A 15679-nucleotide genomic window follows, 5' to 3' on the forward strand; every position below is an offset into this window, starting at 1 on the left:
TCAACTTTCTTAGCCACACTTTCTTAATCTGAGATTCCTTCCAGCTGTCCTATGCACTGAGTATGGAAAGCCTTGCGGAGTCACTCCTGATCTCAGGATGGGCTTGAACTCTGAGGATTCCTGCCTACCAAAGTTTCTCCTACCTTTCCAGGGTTGCAGTCAGCCCTTTCAGCCATACTCACAGCTTTGGAAATCTGCTTTCTGTGGCAACAGCTGGACTCAGAGACCAGAGTGGATCTTCTTGGTGTCTTTTGCTGTAACACGCTGATGATGGATTTCTAGGTGAGGCTATGCCATCTTTTGGTGCCCTCCTTACATGACAAAGCCCTGTCTCAAAGATCTGAGTAGCAGTGGTGTTAACAGAACCGCTTTTCAGGAGGAATGTCCCCCTCCCGGATAAATGACTGCTCGCAGTGAACTGACCACTCAACCAGACACTGGGCTAAGGAGCAGAGCGGGTTCCAAGGACACAGAAGGCGAAGACTCAGTGTGGTAAGTGTAACCAAGGGCAGAAGTAACGCTGGTAGAGATGGAGGAAGAGTCGGAAAGCCCTAACCCTGTGCCCATGGGGAGGTTAGTGAGGTTTAAATCTAGTTTGAGGCTTGACCCTGCAAACTGGTCATCACCTTTTCCCTGTGCTCAGAGCTAGTGAGTGCTGGTGCAAGCTTGGTAGCTAGTAAGCAAAGGAAATGGGGGTGGGGAGGGTGGCAGACTGAAACCTGATTTGGACTTCTCCACCCACGTGAATGCGGCCTAGGGCTCACCTCTCTTAAACAAGTAGAAAGAGAAGTTTGCAGCGTGGGCAGCAATCCTTTCCTATAAGGAAACTATCTCACAGACACAGAGCCTGTGATTGGTGCATGCCCTGATGACGTCAAGCACTACAGCAGTGTCTGACTCACCAGAGTTCATGTCAGTGGCCAGGGCTATGTCATCTCTCTCTCCTTGGGAGCAAAGGGCTGGAAGCAGGTGGAGATCATGAATGACAGCCACCTCACCCACGGGGGTTGCGGAGACCGGCTGGGCTTCCTCTGGTAGCCTGCAGTGGTGGGTAAGGTTGGCTTGGGAAGTATTCCTTGCATCTCAGGGACTGAGAGGCAAGCCCCTGACCTGGAGCTGAGGAAAAGGAAGTCCCCCTTCCATACAGCAGCTGAGGGACTCCATGAAGAGTGGACAGGAACTGTGGAGCCTTGTGCAAGGTCTGTAGTGGCATGGTGCCCTTGCCATGAGATGCCTTTGGAGAAGGCCCCTTTTGCCGTGCTATGTCCTCTAAATCCAGAGCAGTCTCAGCACACGGTGTGTGCTTGGCGAGAACCAGAGTATTCTGGAAAGATCTCTGGCCTAGAAGCCCAAAGATCTGAATGTAATTACCACCTGCCGATGTTTGCAGGAAAGCCCCAACTTTCCCCGAGACCTAAGTGTCTTACTTTCTAAAGGACTTGAAAACTTGGGGCTGCAGGATGGTGGGTTCATGAAGAATAGCACAGTAAGTGGTAAGACATGGAGGTGCCCTGCGTTGGAGCTTATGATCCAGCCAGACTGGTGGGTGGGGACAATTTCCTGATCCTCCTACAGGAACATCAGTCTTCTTCCCTGGAGGACCTGGCATGGGCAGTCACAGTGCTGGGCGCCTGCCCTTTCGGAAGGTTCTGTGAGGAGGAGGAGGAGGAGGAGGAGGAGGTTTCCCAGCAGATGCTTCCACATCTCTGCCGTCAGCTTGGTGGTGTCTAAATCCTCCTCCCCAGCTGCTGGTGGTCATGGCATCTCTGCCAAATACTCCAATGGGGGTGGGGCACAGATCTAGTCTCACAGGTCTCAGATCACTACCTGGTAAATGGGGAGGGTTTAGAAGAGGAGGACCTGGGAACCCAGACTAACAGTGGTGGGGCAGTTGGCAGAGTATGAAATGACTCAGCCTTAGAGAGTGCTTGATGAGGAGGAAATGGTGATAAACAGAATCTTTGCTGCAAGTATCGAGAGGACTATGTGTAAAGCTGCCAGAGCAGCCTGACACTTAGTAAATGCTTAATAAGGATAATTGATAAACGTTTAATAAAGATAATCATCAGTGAAGGTTTAGACTACTATTGAGGCAGAAGATGGAAGACAGAGAAGAGAGCAAGAGGCACTTCCACCAGGCCCTCTGGCCACTTCTTCTTCCTTGGTGGTTCTCAGAGAATCACCAGAACTCAAGTCTAGGGAGGAAAAAAAAGACAAGCAAGAGGCATGTGTTTCCATTTAGATGTAAAAGGAGAAAATTCTCCCTCAAGAACCCCTGCCCTGGGGGACTGCTGACAGTACTGGAGGTCCAGATGTGAGGTTCGGACTTGGGGCACACCGCCTGACCAGACAGACCAGCCTGGGGCTCAGGGTCAGAAGCAGGATCTACCATTAGGATCCCTTGCTGACGCTGCTGGGGGTTGTGCTCCACATCCGCCATCCACAGTGAGGACCACACAGATGGTGTCTGCCTGCTGCCTTTCAAAGCTTCTGTGTTAGAAAGCAGCCACGCAGGGGAGACTGCCGCAGAACAGCCAGGCTCTCTTCCTGTGCTGGGTGCTTGCGAAATAGTAAATCCTCATGAGTTTTCTATGAAATGACCTCTCTCATCTCCACTTGACAGACGAGGAGACTGAGGCACAGGTGACCTAACTTTGCTAAAGGGCCACAAACTAGTAACCATTTCATTTTACTGCCTCTTGACAGTTTTGACTAAAGAGACACGGAGATTCCTTACTATGCACAGGGCTCAGCTGATCAGATGTTTGGAGGATTCCTTCAGCAAACTTTTCTGGTGCCCTCCCCATATTTATTCATCCTAGGCACTAGGCGTTGGAGACCTTTCCCTCAGACAAAACTTGCTGTGCCCTGAGATAGTTCTGGGCTATGAAAGCAGAGTTACAGTTCTGTGAACGGTTTCAGAACACAGGGAAAGGAAAATGAAGCGATTTGGGGGTCTGGGGAAGTCTTCAGGGCTGTCAAGGGACTATGACAGGAGGTCAGGACTTTGAACAAGAACTCTGGAATCCTTGGCTTGGTGTGGAACATTTCTCCCACACACTTCAAGGGTTCTGCAAGGGGCCTAGGAGAGCCTTTGCTGGGGTTTGGTTGGGTGTTTAAGAGGGAGACATTACCACCCGAGTGCGGTGGGGTAGGTTCCCTTCTGGGGACAGTTTTGAGAGACTCACTCATCCATGTTCAGGCACCCGCATGTTTATGGCTAAGGAGAAGGGCAACTCCGAGCAAGTCTTGGAAGACAAAGACAGTCTGAAGGACAGGCGCTTTTATGTAACCGACCTCTGCGCCAAGGGTCTCAAGAGACTGGCGTTCCAAGCCCGAGCCCGGCGTTATTATCGAACAAATACCAGCGGACAGCAAAGAGACCTAAGTTAGGCAAGTCCGCGGAGCTTTTGAGAACGAGGCACCGGGTCGCATCGCCTGTTCCCAGAGGCGGCCCCGGTGAGCCCGGGGTCCCCAGGTTCTGCCCTTGTTCCCTTCTCCCCAGGACGGGTGACCTTGGGCACGCCACTTGACCTGTGAGCCTCAGTTTCCCAGCCTGTGCACCTACAAGGCAATGCTGGGCAGCTTGGAGACGCTTCCCGGGGAGCCAGGGATGGAGACCGGGGGCCTGGGGTCCGGACGCGCCCCCACGATGTCCCCGCCGCGGGCCCGCGCCGTCCCGGTGCCCCCACGAGGCGGCGCGCGGCGGGCGGTCGGCGCAGCGCGCAGGCGCGGCGGGCGGGGCGGGGAGGGCGCGGGGCACTGCGCGGCGGCTCAGAGCGCGCGGGGCGGCGCGCGGGGCGGGTCGCGGCAGAGCCAGGCGTCCGCGCGGCTGGCGGGCGAGCCCGAGCAGCGCTCCTCGGCTTCCCGGCCCGCTCCTTTCGCTCATCCCGCCGCCGTGCAGCTCGCGGCCCGCAGCGCGGTGATCTGGGGCTCCACGGGGCCGGGCTGAGCGGCCGCCGCCCGCCCCGAGCCGCCGCCGCCGCCCGGCCGCCCGCCCGGCTTGGCCGCCGAGGCGCCTGGCGGGGTCCGCGCCGCCGGGGGCGGGCGGCTCGGGCTGCGGGGCGGCTGGCGCGCGCGCGCCGCGGGGCGGAGAAGCGGGCCCGGCGGCCGGCGAGCATGGAGGAGAAGTACCTGCCGGAGCTGATGGCGGAGAAGGACTCTCTGGACCCCTCCTTCACGCACGCCCTGCGCCTGGTGAACCGAGGTGAGCGCGCCGGCCGTTAACGGCACCCGCGCAGCTGGCTCCCGGGAGGAGGGAGGAGGCCGGGCATCTATCTGCACGGGACTGGAAGCGCATCCGTGGGGACCCCGGTGGACCCAGGGGAAACTTCTGGGCGAAACACAGCGAGCGTGCAGGGGCCTGTGTCTGGGCCGATGCTGGACGAGCCCACTGGAGAGGGAGAGTGGGGCGCCCCGGGACCCGGGGTGTTCGGGCTGTCCAAGGAGCTGGAAGAAAGCGCTGCAGGGAAATGGATGGGCTTGAGCGGATTGGCTGCGCAGAAGGTGAAGGGAACAGGTGCTTGGGTTGTTAGTGAAGTTTGGGGACCTTGGGAAGAGGTTTAGGGTCAGATCCTCCAAGCAAGATAGAGGAGGAGGACCCCAGCGGCCCCGAGGGAGGAGCCCAGCCCCTCTCCCACGATCTTCTGTGTGTGTGCCCAGGCAGCCACGGGCTGGGCAGTTTGCCGTTCCCGGGGGGCGGGCTCTCATGCCAGCCTGGCAGTCAGGCGGCCCTTGGAGGACTCAGTTTGGGAGAGGAGGCCCGCCAGAGAGCCCGTTCTTGCTCGCCCTTTCTCTTTGAGACAAGCTGGGCGGGTGACCCTCATTGGTGGCAGGCTTAGGGTTTGAGCATATTGCCAAAGGAGCCACCCGCCTGTGCCATTTTTCACACTCCTCCAACCAGCGCGGGTGGGAAAGGAGCCGGAAAGTGCCAAGGACAGAGACACTGGGGTTTATGGAGGCACGCCTACCCAGAACAGTGTTCTTCAGGCTCACTTCAGCTTTGGCTTCCTGAATCATCTGCTAGGATGGAAGGTAAATGAAGCCAGCCTTGCCCGGATCTCTCTGCTACACCCGGGTCCAGCCTATGTGTTTCAGAAGAAGATGGGCTGGGGACCTATGGCCTTCTTCTTTTTCTTTCTTTTTCCTTTTTTTTTCCTTTCTCTTTTCCAGGGACATGACCGAGACGTTATCTGGTCAGATCTGTAACCATTTTATAAATCACTCTGTGCAGCGGTTCCTGGTTAGGGGTATGCTTCTCTCAGTGCTGGCCCTGACTCTTTTTATTGTTGAGAGAGAAAGATGAGGCAGACATATTCTGTTTTGTGTGTAGATACCTAGGTTTTAGAACCGCGACCTCTGCTACTTGTCTGTGGTAGACAGTTGTCAGGAGTAGGCTGTTGTCGCCTGCCTGCTGGGGGTGATGGAGAGACTTCCCGTCTCCACGAATTTAAGCTTCTTTGAATTGTTGAACAGAAATACGTTGGCAAGCCTCTCCCGTTAATGGCATGCTTATTTTGATTTCTCTACTATAGCAGGCTTGAGAAAGAGTAATGGGCATTCGCTCCTAAATTAGAGAAAAAGAATTTAAGTTTTACCGCCTGGCCCTTCTGAGCAGTTTTGTAGTTAGATTCCTGCAGTTCGATTTTTTACTCCTCACTCTTCGTGATTTACATATATCTTTTGCTGCCTGCTGGGCTGTGATCTCTGTAAGAAATTTCTTTGTACATTGTGTGAGATCAGTGGATTAGAAATGGTGTAGACTGTGAAACCAAGCACAGTTTTCCTAGTAAAGAGACAAAAATCAAACCAGGCTTGTACTCAATTAGGGAGACCAGTTTTAAAGGATAATGAGTTATTTTTAAAGTCGGGATTGTGTTCTGTGGCATGTTGTCATAGCCTTGTGTTGTAAAGATGTTCACAATTCTGTCGGTTCCTGCGTCTACTGGTGTTAATAATGGCTCCATTTCCTGAACCAGATACTGGAGAGGTGTTGTTATTTAGGGCTTGTTTGGTGTTGAACTTGGTTGCCTTGGTTTTTATCCAGAATGTAATTCTTGTTAGAAGTACATTTCTCACCTGTGAAGGAAGCCCTGGTGCTAGAATGCTCCTGTTACTGTGAGTTTTTACATGACTTGAGACGGAGGCTGATATCCAGAACGTAGTGGTCTGTCATTTAAATATTAATTATGGGCTGTTATGTAACTCCAGCGTTACAAGTGCCGTTTTAAAAACATCGGGTCTGAAGTCAGCATTCGGGTGATTGTTGGCAAAGTTTCATTTGAAATCTGATAGCCACCCTCTTATTGCTTATAGGAAGGCATTGTTATTCTTATTTTGCTGTGTTTTTTTCCTATAAGGAAGGTCTCTTTTCTGAAGTTATGCTGGAATCTCCAACAGTAGGGAATGGTTGGCACTGTGAACCTTTACTGTCCGGTGGCATGTAAGAGACTCAGCAGCTAATGTCTCCAAAGCTCACAGTATTTACAGAGTTTCCACGGCACTTTGAGGCACTTGCTATCTAGTTCTGTCCTCACACTTGCAGCCCTGTAGGCAAGACAATCAGTGCTTTCCCGGGAAGGCTGCTGGGACCCCTGCTGCATATCAGCCTGAAGGTCCTGAGAGTTCCTTTGAATCCACATCCTCTGTCTTGAAAGCCATTCTTCTTTCTACATGCAACTTTCCAAAAAGATAGAATGGACTCTTCTTGCACGTTAATTTAAAACACTATTGAAATCAATACAGTGACTATGATTGTCCCTAGATATGTTAATGTAAGAGAGGGAAGTCATGTGTGTGCTTTAGGAAGATTGATGTTGCTTTAAAAGATAATGGTCTCTTCCTGTACTTCTTTGAAGAAGGAGACCTCCGCTGTAGACTTGAGGATTGGATGCTGCGGCCAAGGCACCTGCGAATTAAAGCTCTCCTGTGACCAGTATTTTAATTTAGTAATCAGCACCGTACGATAATGAGACCAAGACCATTTGTACATGAGACATAGTCATTTCAGAATGCAGTATTCATAAACATTGATCACTGTCCTGGCCGAGTTATTACTGTTGTTACAGTCTTTAAGTAAGGACTTGGGCGGATAGGCAGTCAGGTGCACTCTCTTCTAGTATAGGTAGGCTTCTGCCTTTTTTTCCAGGCCAATGTTTTATGATGGACATTGCTTACTGAGTTGATTTTTAATTTCCAAAGGTAGCTGCTTTTCTCTCTGCCCCAAATGTAAAATTTTATTCTCCAACAAAAGTAAGGCTAATGGTTAATTGATATTAAAGACAAAAGAAGTCAGGTTTGATAAGAAATGAAAGAAATCAGGTTTTGGGGTTCTCTCACTGCCCCCCACTTGTTCCCACAGACATGCCTGTAGGGTGAAGTGATACGCTTCTTGCTAGGGAGTTGGAGGTGAGAGTAGTGTTGTATGCTTTGCATTATATTTGCCAGTAGGAGATATACCCACTTGCTGAAACCCTTTCCAGAATGCCTTGTGTTCTGATTTAATCTAGCACTTTGGCTGAGGTTTGGATGGCTCTCTGTCCAAGTCTGTCCAAGGCACAACCCCGTGTTTTTAATGATCTGGTTATGTATGGATTGGTCACTGTTCCTGGCCAAGTTAAATTTAGTTGTTGGTGACAGGAGGAAGTGGAGTAGAGGACACAAGAGTGAGGTAGCCTGCGTGTCCACACTGATAAGGCCTGTGTTGATATTTCAAAATAAATGGTTTTTATGGTACCTTAGTTTTTCAAGTAAGAGGGTTCTTTGCATTACTTAGGCTGTATGTGTATCTATGTGCAGAAAGAGGGCCATTAGCCCATATTTCTTTGAGATGAAGTTCAGTGGTGTAGCATTCATTTTGGGGAATCCCTTTTGCAAACCTTTTTTTTTTTTTTTTTTTTTTTGCTTGAATGTGCTCAGACCTGTACAGTGAGGGTTCAACAGTGAGCTTTGCAGAGTGTGTGCTGGGAGTGCGATTCCCAGCTTCATCCAGAGGAGGCTGCCATTATTTCGGTTTTGATTGTTTCTCCTCTGCTTGTGTGTGTTTTGGTTTGTCTTTGTAGGAAATGGAGGTGGTGCTTCAGTTTGAGGTCAGCCACTCCCGAGTTCTATGCAGTGCCTTATAGAGAGATACACGTGTTCCAGCACATGGACCTTGAACCCAGCCTGGGTGCCAGGCTTCTTGTGCTGGGTACTGGAGAGGAGGTGAAGAACTATGCTCCATTGTGGTTTATAAATGTCTTCTTTCCTCGGGAACTTAGTCATTCGGCTGTCTTTCTGGAATATGGAGTGACCAGAAGGTCCAAATGAGCTAGAACAGTGTTTCTGAGGCCCTCTGTCCCGAGTGATGCTTGTACTCTTTCTACTGCCAACACCCCAGGGATGGAGAGGTCTTTGGGCCAGGCTTTCAGTTGTAGAACTTGCCCCGCATGGTGCACTTTCAGGATGTCAGAGAGACGGCAAAACTTGGTGGTTGATTTTGCCATGCCGTTCTGTACAGACCCCCGGGGTCTGGAAAGTGCAGTTCCTGTAAGACTGTTGGCTAATGACAGGCGGAGACTAGGAGAGCCTGGCTCCGGGATGTGCAGTTGCCTCTTTTTCTGCCTGACCACACTGGGTTGAGAGATACACGATATGGTGTCTATTTTTATTCTCCCCCCTTCGGATTTCTGCTTTAGTTCCTCCATCTACTTTCCTCTCTCCACCAAAGGGGAGGGCTCCATTGCTTTTTTCTTGTTTGTCTCCAGTCCCAGCGCTTACCTCTGCCCTGGTGTGATGCTGCTGTTCAGATCTCATCACTCTGCTGGGAGAGTGAGAGCCTGCTAGGAGGCAGACCTGGTCTCACCGGGCCTTGTGGCTTCAGGAGTTAGCATCAAGTGTCGTGCTTGGGCCTTGCAAACTGAACTCCAGCCTTCATGGCTGTGCCGTAAGGACCATAAAGGTAATGAAGAATGTGAATGTGCACTTGGCATTCAGAGCCACAGAGAGCTCTGCTCCTAACCTCTGTGGAGTGCCAGGCCTGGGGGTGGGGATGAGGACTCTAGTGTGCACATCACTGAGGAAGGAAGGCAGGCAGGAAGGCTCTAAGTGAAATGTGTTAAAGCAGGCAGAAGAGCATGCCAGGATCCTAAATGTGGCAGAACAGTAGGGGTCTTTCTCCAGGAGCTAATGAGAAGATGTCGTCAGATTGGCTTAGAATCAGATGTTTATTTACTTTTTTTCTTTCTTGAGGAACTTGATAAACCAGTGCACTCTGGTGAAGTCAGCCTTCCTCCTGAAATCCACAATGGGGTGATTGTTTTTCTCTTTTAAATAGAGACAAAGTAGAATTCTGGAAGCCCTTGGAACTTGTCTTATAAGCCTTCTTACCTGAAGGAGTTAATCTGCAATTCCAGGTGCCAGACAAAAACTTACCTACCTACCTACCTACCTACCTATCTTCCTTCCTTCCTTCCTTCCTTTTTTTTTTTTTTTTTTTTTTTTTTTTTGACAGGGACTCACTATGTAGCCCTGGCTGGCCTAGAACTCACAATGTCGACCAGGCTAGCCTCGAGCTCATAGAGATCTGCCTGTCTGCCTCACCCCCTGACTGCTAGGATTTAAGGCGTGCACCACTGCAGCCCTGCTTAGCCAGAAACCGGAAGTCAGAGGAACAACTGGAGGTCTGTGAATGGCAAACGCCAACTTCAGCGTGGGTATCCAAAGACCTGTTTGCCATTTGTCATCTGTCTGGCTGAAAAAAGAGAGAATGGCATGCATTTTTACCAAAACAGTAGGAAGAAGGATTATAATTGGTTAAATACAAGCTACCACATAGAGGGCCTCTTTGGTGCCAGGTGCGACCTGTGCATTATCTCTGACCCACACCAGATCTTGCAAGGAAGGTAATTTTATCCCTGCCTTGCTGCCTTGGTTTTTTTTTTCCCCCCTAATGAGGCATCCGTAGCTCCAAAACAGAAAGCAGTGGAGGTGGAGCGTGTAGTCAAGCTGGAACTTCAGATCTTCATGTTTTGAGGGGATACTTTAAGAAAGGATATAAAAGGCTGTTAGTGCTGTTTTTAAAGAAAAATTTGATTATGGTAGAAGCCCATTAGGAATTTCCGTTGGTGATGATGAATTTTTAAAAGAGGTATCTGAAAATGCGCTTAAACAGAAAGACAGCTTGTGCCCCAAGCTCTCAGGAGCACTATTGAGTCTTTGGTGGGTGTTCAGGGTGGGGAGCCAGACTTAACGTATGCATCTTGGAAGTCAGAGAGAAAGGCGGACAACATGGCGTAGAAAGTGTGCAAGGGAAATCTTTGCTCAGGGCCTGCCGTGTTGAAGAAGTCCTATAGAGCTCCAGAGCTCTTTGTGTTTAAGACTCTCTCTTCTAGGACTGGTTCAGAGTGTATTCCATTTTTACTTAGTTTGTGGTATAGTGAGGGAGTTTCCATCCTTTAAAACCAGGCTCCAAAAGAAAGGAGGAAATAAAGAATGTGGCGTTAACGCACAAGATTATATTTCCACAAATAATAGTTTGGGCTTTCTGGAAGGGAGTATATTTAAACATATGTGCCTTGTAATTGCTAATGGTTGCAGCTGCCATTTATCAAGGGCCTTTTCTTGTTTACATGCTTTATGTATATTATTTCATTTGATTCTTCTAATATTCTTAAAAGAATACATCATTTTACAGGGGAGAAAACTAAGCTCAGGAAGGTCAGCGAATTAATTACCCAGTGCATGCGCCTTGGAGCGCCAGGTAGAGTGTGGAAGTAGGCCTCACAACTGGTGTTGCTGGTTCAGCTCCTTAAATTACCTGCGAAGCTTTGCACAGTGCTCTGCCGAGCAGAACAGATTCCCTGTGTACAGAGGGGCAGACTGGGACTGCTGCCAGTGTGGAGACTGGTGACTGCTGCTTACTTTGGGACTAGCCATACCTAACAGGGACCAAACTGTGCAGAAAGAATCCTGTGATTATGGAAGGTGACACCCTTCAGGTTTGTCCAGTTGTATAATTTGTCAGACCCTCAGTGTGGCCGTCAGCAAATGTAGGATGCCGTGCTTTGTTGGCATGATTGATGTTTTACACATACGTAATGCAGAACACATAGTAGGTTCTACGTTATTATTCCCTGCTGTTTTTGTAGACTGTCCCGAGACAGATGTGTGAGGTCAGTGCCGGGGTCACTTTCCAGACACACAGTGTCTAGTGACACCTTAACACACAGGTCCTAACTCCATTGTGCATGGTAGTCTTAGTATGATACTAGTAGGATTTTAGTTTTCCAGCCCTGGAAGTACGGGAAGAGGAATCCCTGGCTTAGGAAGCCTCTTCTTTCACCCCACCAGAATCAGCAGCTAGGGTTGATTTCATCATGCTAGCCGAGGCATAGCACCTGAAGCCTAAATTTAACAAATGAAGTTCCATAAACATTTTTTTATGACAGCTTAAAGCGTGTCTGGCCCCGCAGCCTCCACAGCACAAGAGAGCTAGCTCTGAGTTGGAGGCTGGAAATTTCCATGGTTTTCACCAATCAGCTTTTGCTGCTATTTTAAGGATTTTAAAGGTGTTCTGGCATATTATTGGTGCTCTTCCTTGGCATGGTAAAGGGCATGGATGTGCGACGGCCACCTCTTTGATCTCTCCTTTCAGCATAAATCCAGCACTTGGGATCGCTGTTGGTTCGAGGTCCCATTGAGAAATTAGAAGGGAGCAGGGAGGGCAGTTTTCATTCTCATTTTCCTGGTGTTATTCTCCTGATCATGATATACAGTTGTGCTCTGCTTTTCTTCCACTAGATGGCGCTCCACATAGCTGCTGATCGGCTTCTATCTATACTAGCTTAACTCCTGAACTGAAATTAGTGTTGATGGACAAGCTTGCGTTTCTTTGGGTTTTCATGCATTTCTCTTACTTTTTTCAAATCTAGGGCAGTTTCTGGCCAGCATTTTGGAACACAGTGGCATGTCTTTGTCTAGTTGCCAGTGTTTCTGAGTTCCTAAGGGGCGCTGTGCTCCATTGCTAGTTTGCTTTTCCACACATTTCTTTCAGTCTGGGTAATACTGTGTGAAGTTAGTTTCGTCTCATTCTACAGATAAAGTAATGGTGGTCACACGGTCATCTAAGTGTTTGAGTCATGTGGCCAACTTAGAGAGGGCTCTGTGATCGAATGAAAGACTAGAAACACCGGTTTGAACACTTTCTTAAATAGATATTAGGATGGTCTGGCTTGTGGCTACAGGCCATTGCAATCTGTTTCTTGGAAGAGGAAATCTAGTTCTCACAGTTAGTTTGCATCAAGGCATGTGTATCACAGTCTTAGATATGCAAGCAAGTGACAGTAAGAAAAGGTCTGTCATCTGGTGTGGGGTTTTCTGCCTCTTGTTGCCTTGAGTGGTGAGTTAGAGGGTCTGTCATTATCAGGCACAGACTTGGGAAGGTTTTGAAAAAAACGAGCACAGCTCTCTTTTAAAGTTATTTCTAGCAGGACTGAATACTGGATCACCACATCTAGAGGCTATAAGGATTCCAAAAATTGTTTTTCAATGATGCAAGTAATGTGTGTTGAAGTATTTTGAACTACTAAATTGAACTGTGAATATTTAATGTGGCTAAATTGAACCAGCATAGTTCTGTCTCTCAGCCGACGTTCCCAGCTTTGTAAATGGCAGTGATGTTTAGCGCATTTGTTGTCACTGATGTGAAGTGACAGTGATATTTAACGTGAGGTCTTCACCTGGTCTTCTTTGGTCCCCACAAGCTACCTTTTCTGTCTTGGTTTCAGACCCCAGCTCTTGCCTGTTGGCCAGGGCAGAGTGAACCGCCTGGTTTCTGTGGGGAGGGACTGCGTTTTCTTACTGCCTCACGTCTGTGTCTCTTGCTTTCAGTCCAGTTATCAGAGAGCACAGACAGTAGCTGGCCACTTGGAACAATCTCTGCCCTTAGCTCCTGCGCCACGTGCAAGCCACAGTTGGCTGAAATGGTGCTGGAGTCGGACTCAGACCACTTTGTAGCCCAGGAGAGTTAAGTTTTGTGTCAGCCAAACTTGGGCTCATGTCTTAGCTCCGCCTTTCTTGTGTTGTGGCCATGGCTGCATTGACTCTTCTCAGCCTCAGTTTCCTGACTGCAAAATGGTGATTGAACAGGTACATGTGCTCTGGAGTGCTCCATGTGGTGCTTCTGTGTGGTGCTTCTGTGTGGTGCTTCCGTGAGGTGCTGTGAGGAGCCGAGGTGTATAGTGAGCATAGAGCAAATAGCGGCTGTCATCCTTGCCATCTCCTTCATTATTGATTTTAATATACATATCACTCTTTTTAAAGGCTTATTTATTTATTTGGTGTGTGTGTGTGTGTGTGTGTTTGTGTGTGTGTGTGTTTGCGGGCATGTTTGTAGTGTCCATAGGAGGGCATCAGATCTCTTGAAGCTGGGTTTGTGAGCTGCCCAGTGTGGGTACTGGGAACAGAACTGGGGTCCTCAGCAAGAGTAGTAAGAGCACTTAACCGTAATCATCTATCTCTCCAGCCTCCTCTCTCCTTTATACTGTGTCTCATCAAGTGTACAGGGCCCAGGCAGGGAGGTAAACATGCTAACAGACTTTGCAGAGCGGCTTATGTACTGTGTTAGATATGAAGCTTACTCTTTCTCTGGACCAAGCTTTTTTTTTTTCTTTCCCTCATACAATACAATCTGACTGGTTTCCCCTCCCTCTACTCACCCCACCCCCCATATCCACTCCTCTTCTGGCTTTCTTGTTAAAGAGGTATGAACTAGATGCTGAGTTAGGTCACTGACATGGTGCTGGTGCACAGTGTGTAACCTCTCTGGCTTTTCTGTTTCCCCACATCTTCATTTTCCTACCTTCAGTGATGTCTTGTAGTTATTTATCTGTCTTTTCTTCTTCCAGTATTCAAGATACTTCTTGTTCTTGGCATTAAAGCTTTATTTGGAAATAACTTTAAGCTTACACGTAAAGGGTAGCACTAAGGTCCCTTTGTCCCATCCCCATGGATCCACCAGTTAACATTTACTGTAGCTTCCTTCTCCCGCCCTCTGTATATGTTCATGACCCTCTGATGGCGAGGTACATGTCACATGGCTGTGCCCTCTGAGTAGTAAACATCTCTGCCTACTTCCACACAAGAAGGGCCTTCTTTTTGAGTGTTGATAACGCTCAGCTGTGATGCTGGCCTATCACCCAATCCCATACCTGTTTTGGCCACTTGACCCAGCTGAGGGGTCCAGATCCAGAGCACACATTGCAGCCAGCTGCCAGATTCCCAGTGTGTTAGTGTCAACAGCCTTCTGCCGTCCCCTGCCTCTGAGGACATGCCAGTGCTCGTGGGAGGCTTCTCTAAGTTTGGGCTGTCTGATTCTTTTGCACCGTTGTGGACGTGACATGTTGTGTGTGAGGGCGCATGGTGCTGGAATCTTCACTGCCCTTTCGATCAGGTTGGTGACCGGTTGAAGTTATGCTGGCATCTTCCTGACAAGTAAACTGTGTCCTTTTGTAACTACTTAGACTGTTTCCAGGGATATACTTTATGGCTAAGTATCCCGTGTTTGTCAAACTGCCCCTCACAGACCAGCAGCCAATATTTCTTACCTGAAACATGGCTGTGGATGTGGTATTTATAAAATGGCAGTTTTCTAACTCCTCCGCTCCAGTTACATTTATCTGTTGACATTCTATGGAAAGGGGACATTTCTTCTCTTTTGCCATCTCTCTGTCCCTATTCCTTTTCCCTGTTCAGTTTATCTCATTTATTTTGTATGTTCATGGATTATTTTAATCAATGAGTTATGACCCTTTACTGTATAAACATGCTCATATTGTCCCACATGTGGTTCTTGGGAGCTCTTTGCCTTGTACCCTTGGCCTTTTTGATGGGACTCTCACATGGGAGTATAGCTGGCCTGCTATATATTCATGGGTCTCATATCCATGTTTTTAACCAGGGATGTATTAGAAATATTTGAAAAAAATAGAATCTTCATTAAACATGCACTTTTTTTGTTATATAAGTCATACGTAATTACAGATTACATAGTATTAAGCACTAACACATATTCTGGTGATCATCTAGTGAACAGAGACGACACAGATAGCTCAGTGTAAGTAGGCATCACACTGTTTTATACACAGAACTTGAGCATCTGTGCGTTCGGGTATTTGGGGCAGTCCAGGAACCAGTCACTGAAGGATGTTGGAGAGGAAACAGCATCTTGTTCCAGAGCTCATTTGCTGGTGCCTTTCTCTGAAATTAGTGCTGTCTTAGACAGTGCCCTGGTTTCTCTCATTGAGGAATGCTGTTTCAAACCCGGGTCTGGGCTGCTGCAGTGTCCTTGCTTCCGGGCCCCTTGCTCAGAGGTCTGGGAAGCAGATTTGTGTCTGTTAGTGTGTCTCCATTGTCTTCTTGTGAAACTCAGGCCTTTTCTGGAAAAACTCAAGACTAGATAATTCTTAGGTATGGCTTCTATTAAACTCCTGTTAGTATATCAGGAAAGCATGTAAATGAGTATGTGTGCACTCTGATAAGGCTTTGTGAAAACAAGCAGTGTGCAAGGCTGTCGTGGGGTGAGTCAGCCTACCCCAGACTGCTCTCATGTTGCAGATGGTCACCCACAGAGGGGGCTTGTCTGAATTAAATGGTAACTGAGCTACATCTACTGCAGACCACTCATTTCCCTTATGTAGGTCTT

The 15679-nt window shown here is 48.7% G+C and overlaps 1 protein-coding gene across 5 annotated transcripts in view; it reads left to right on the top strand.

Moving 5' to 3' along the window:
- Nucleotides 1–1147: 1147 nt before the first annotated feature.
- The window catches only part of Khdrbs3 (KH RNA binding domain containing, signal transduction associated 3), a 175370-nt gene continuing 160838 nt past the window's right edge, over nt 1148–15679 (top strand). For 2 of the 5 annotated variants that reach the window (XR_008220522.1, XM_052747942.1), the window contains exon 1: nt 4051–4207. Coding sequence is in view for 4 of the 5 variants with exons in the window: in XM_052747942.1 (XP_052603902.1) it covers nt 4120–4207 (88 nt within the window). In the remaining variant the exon portion in view is untranslated. The other 3 variants (XM_052747943.1, XM_052747944.1, XM_052747945.1) reach the window with 3 other exon arrangements.

Source organism: Peromyscus californicus, unplaced genomic scaffold (assembly GCF_007827085.1).
Source record: "Peromyscus californicus insignis strain IS unplaced genomic scaffold, ASM782708v3 Scaffold_20__1_contigs__length_68692818, whole genome shotgun sequence".
NCBI classification, from domain to species: domain Eukaryota; kingdom Metazoa; phylum Chordata; class Mammalia; order Rodentia; family Cricetidae; genus Peromyscus; species Peromyscus californicus.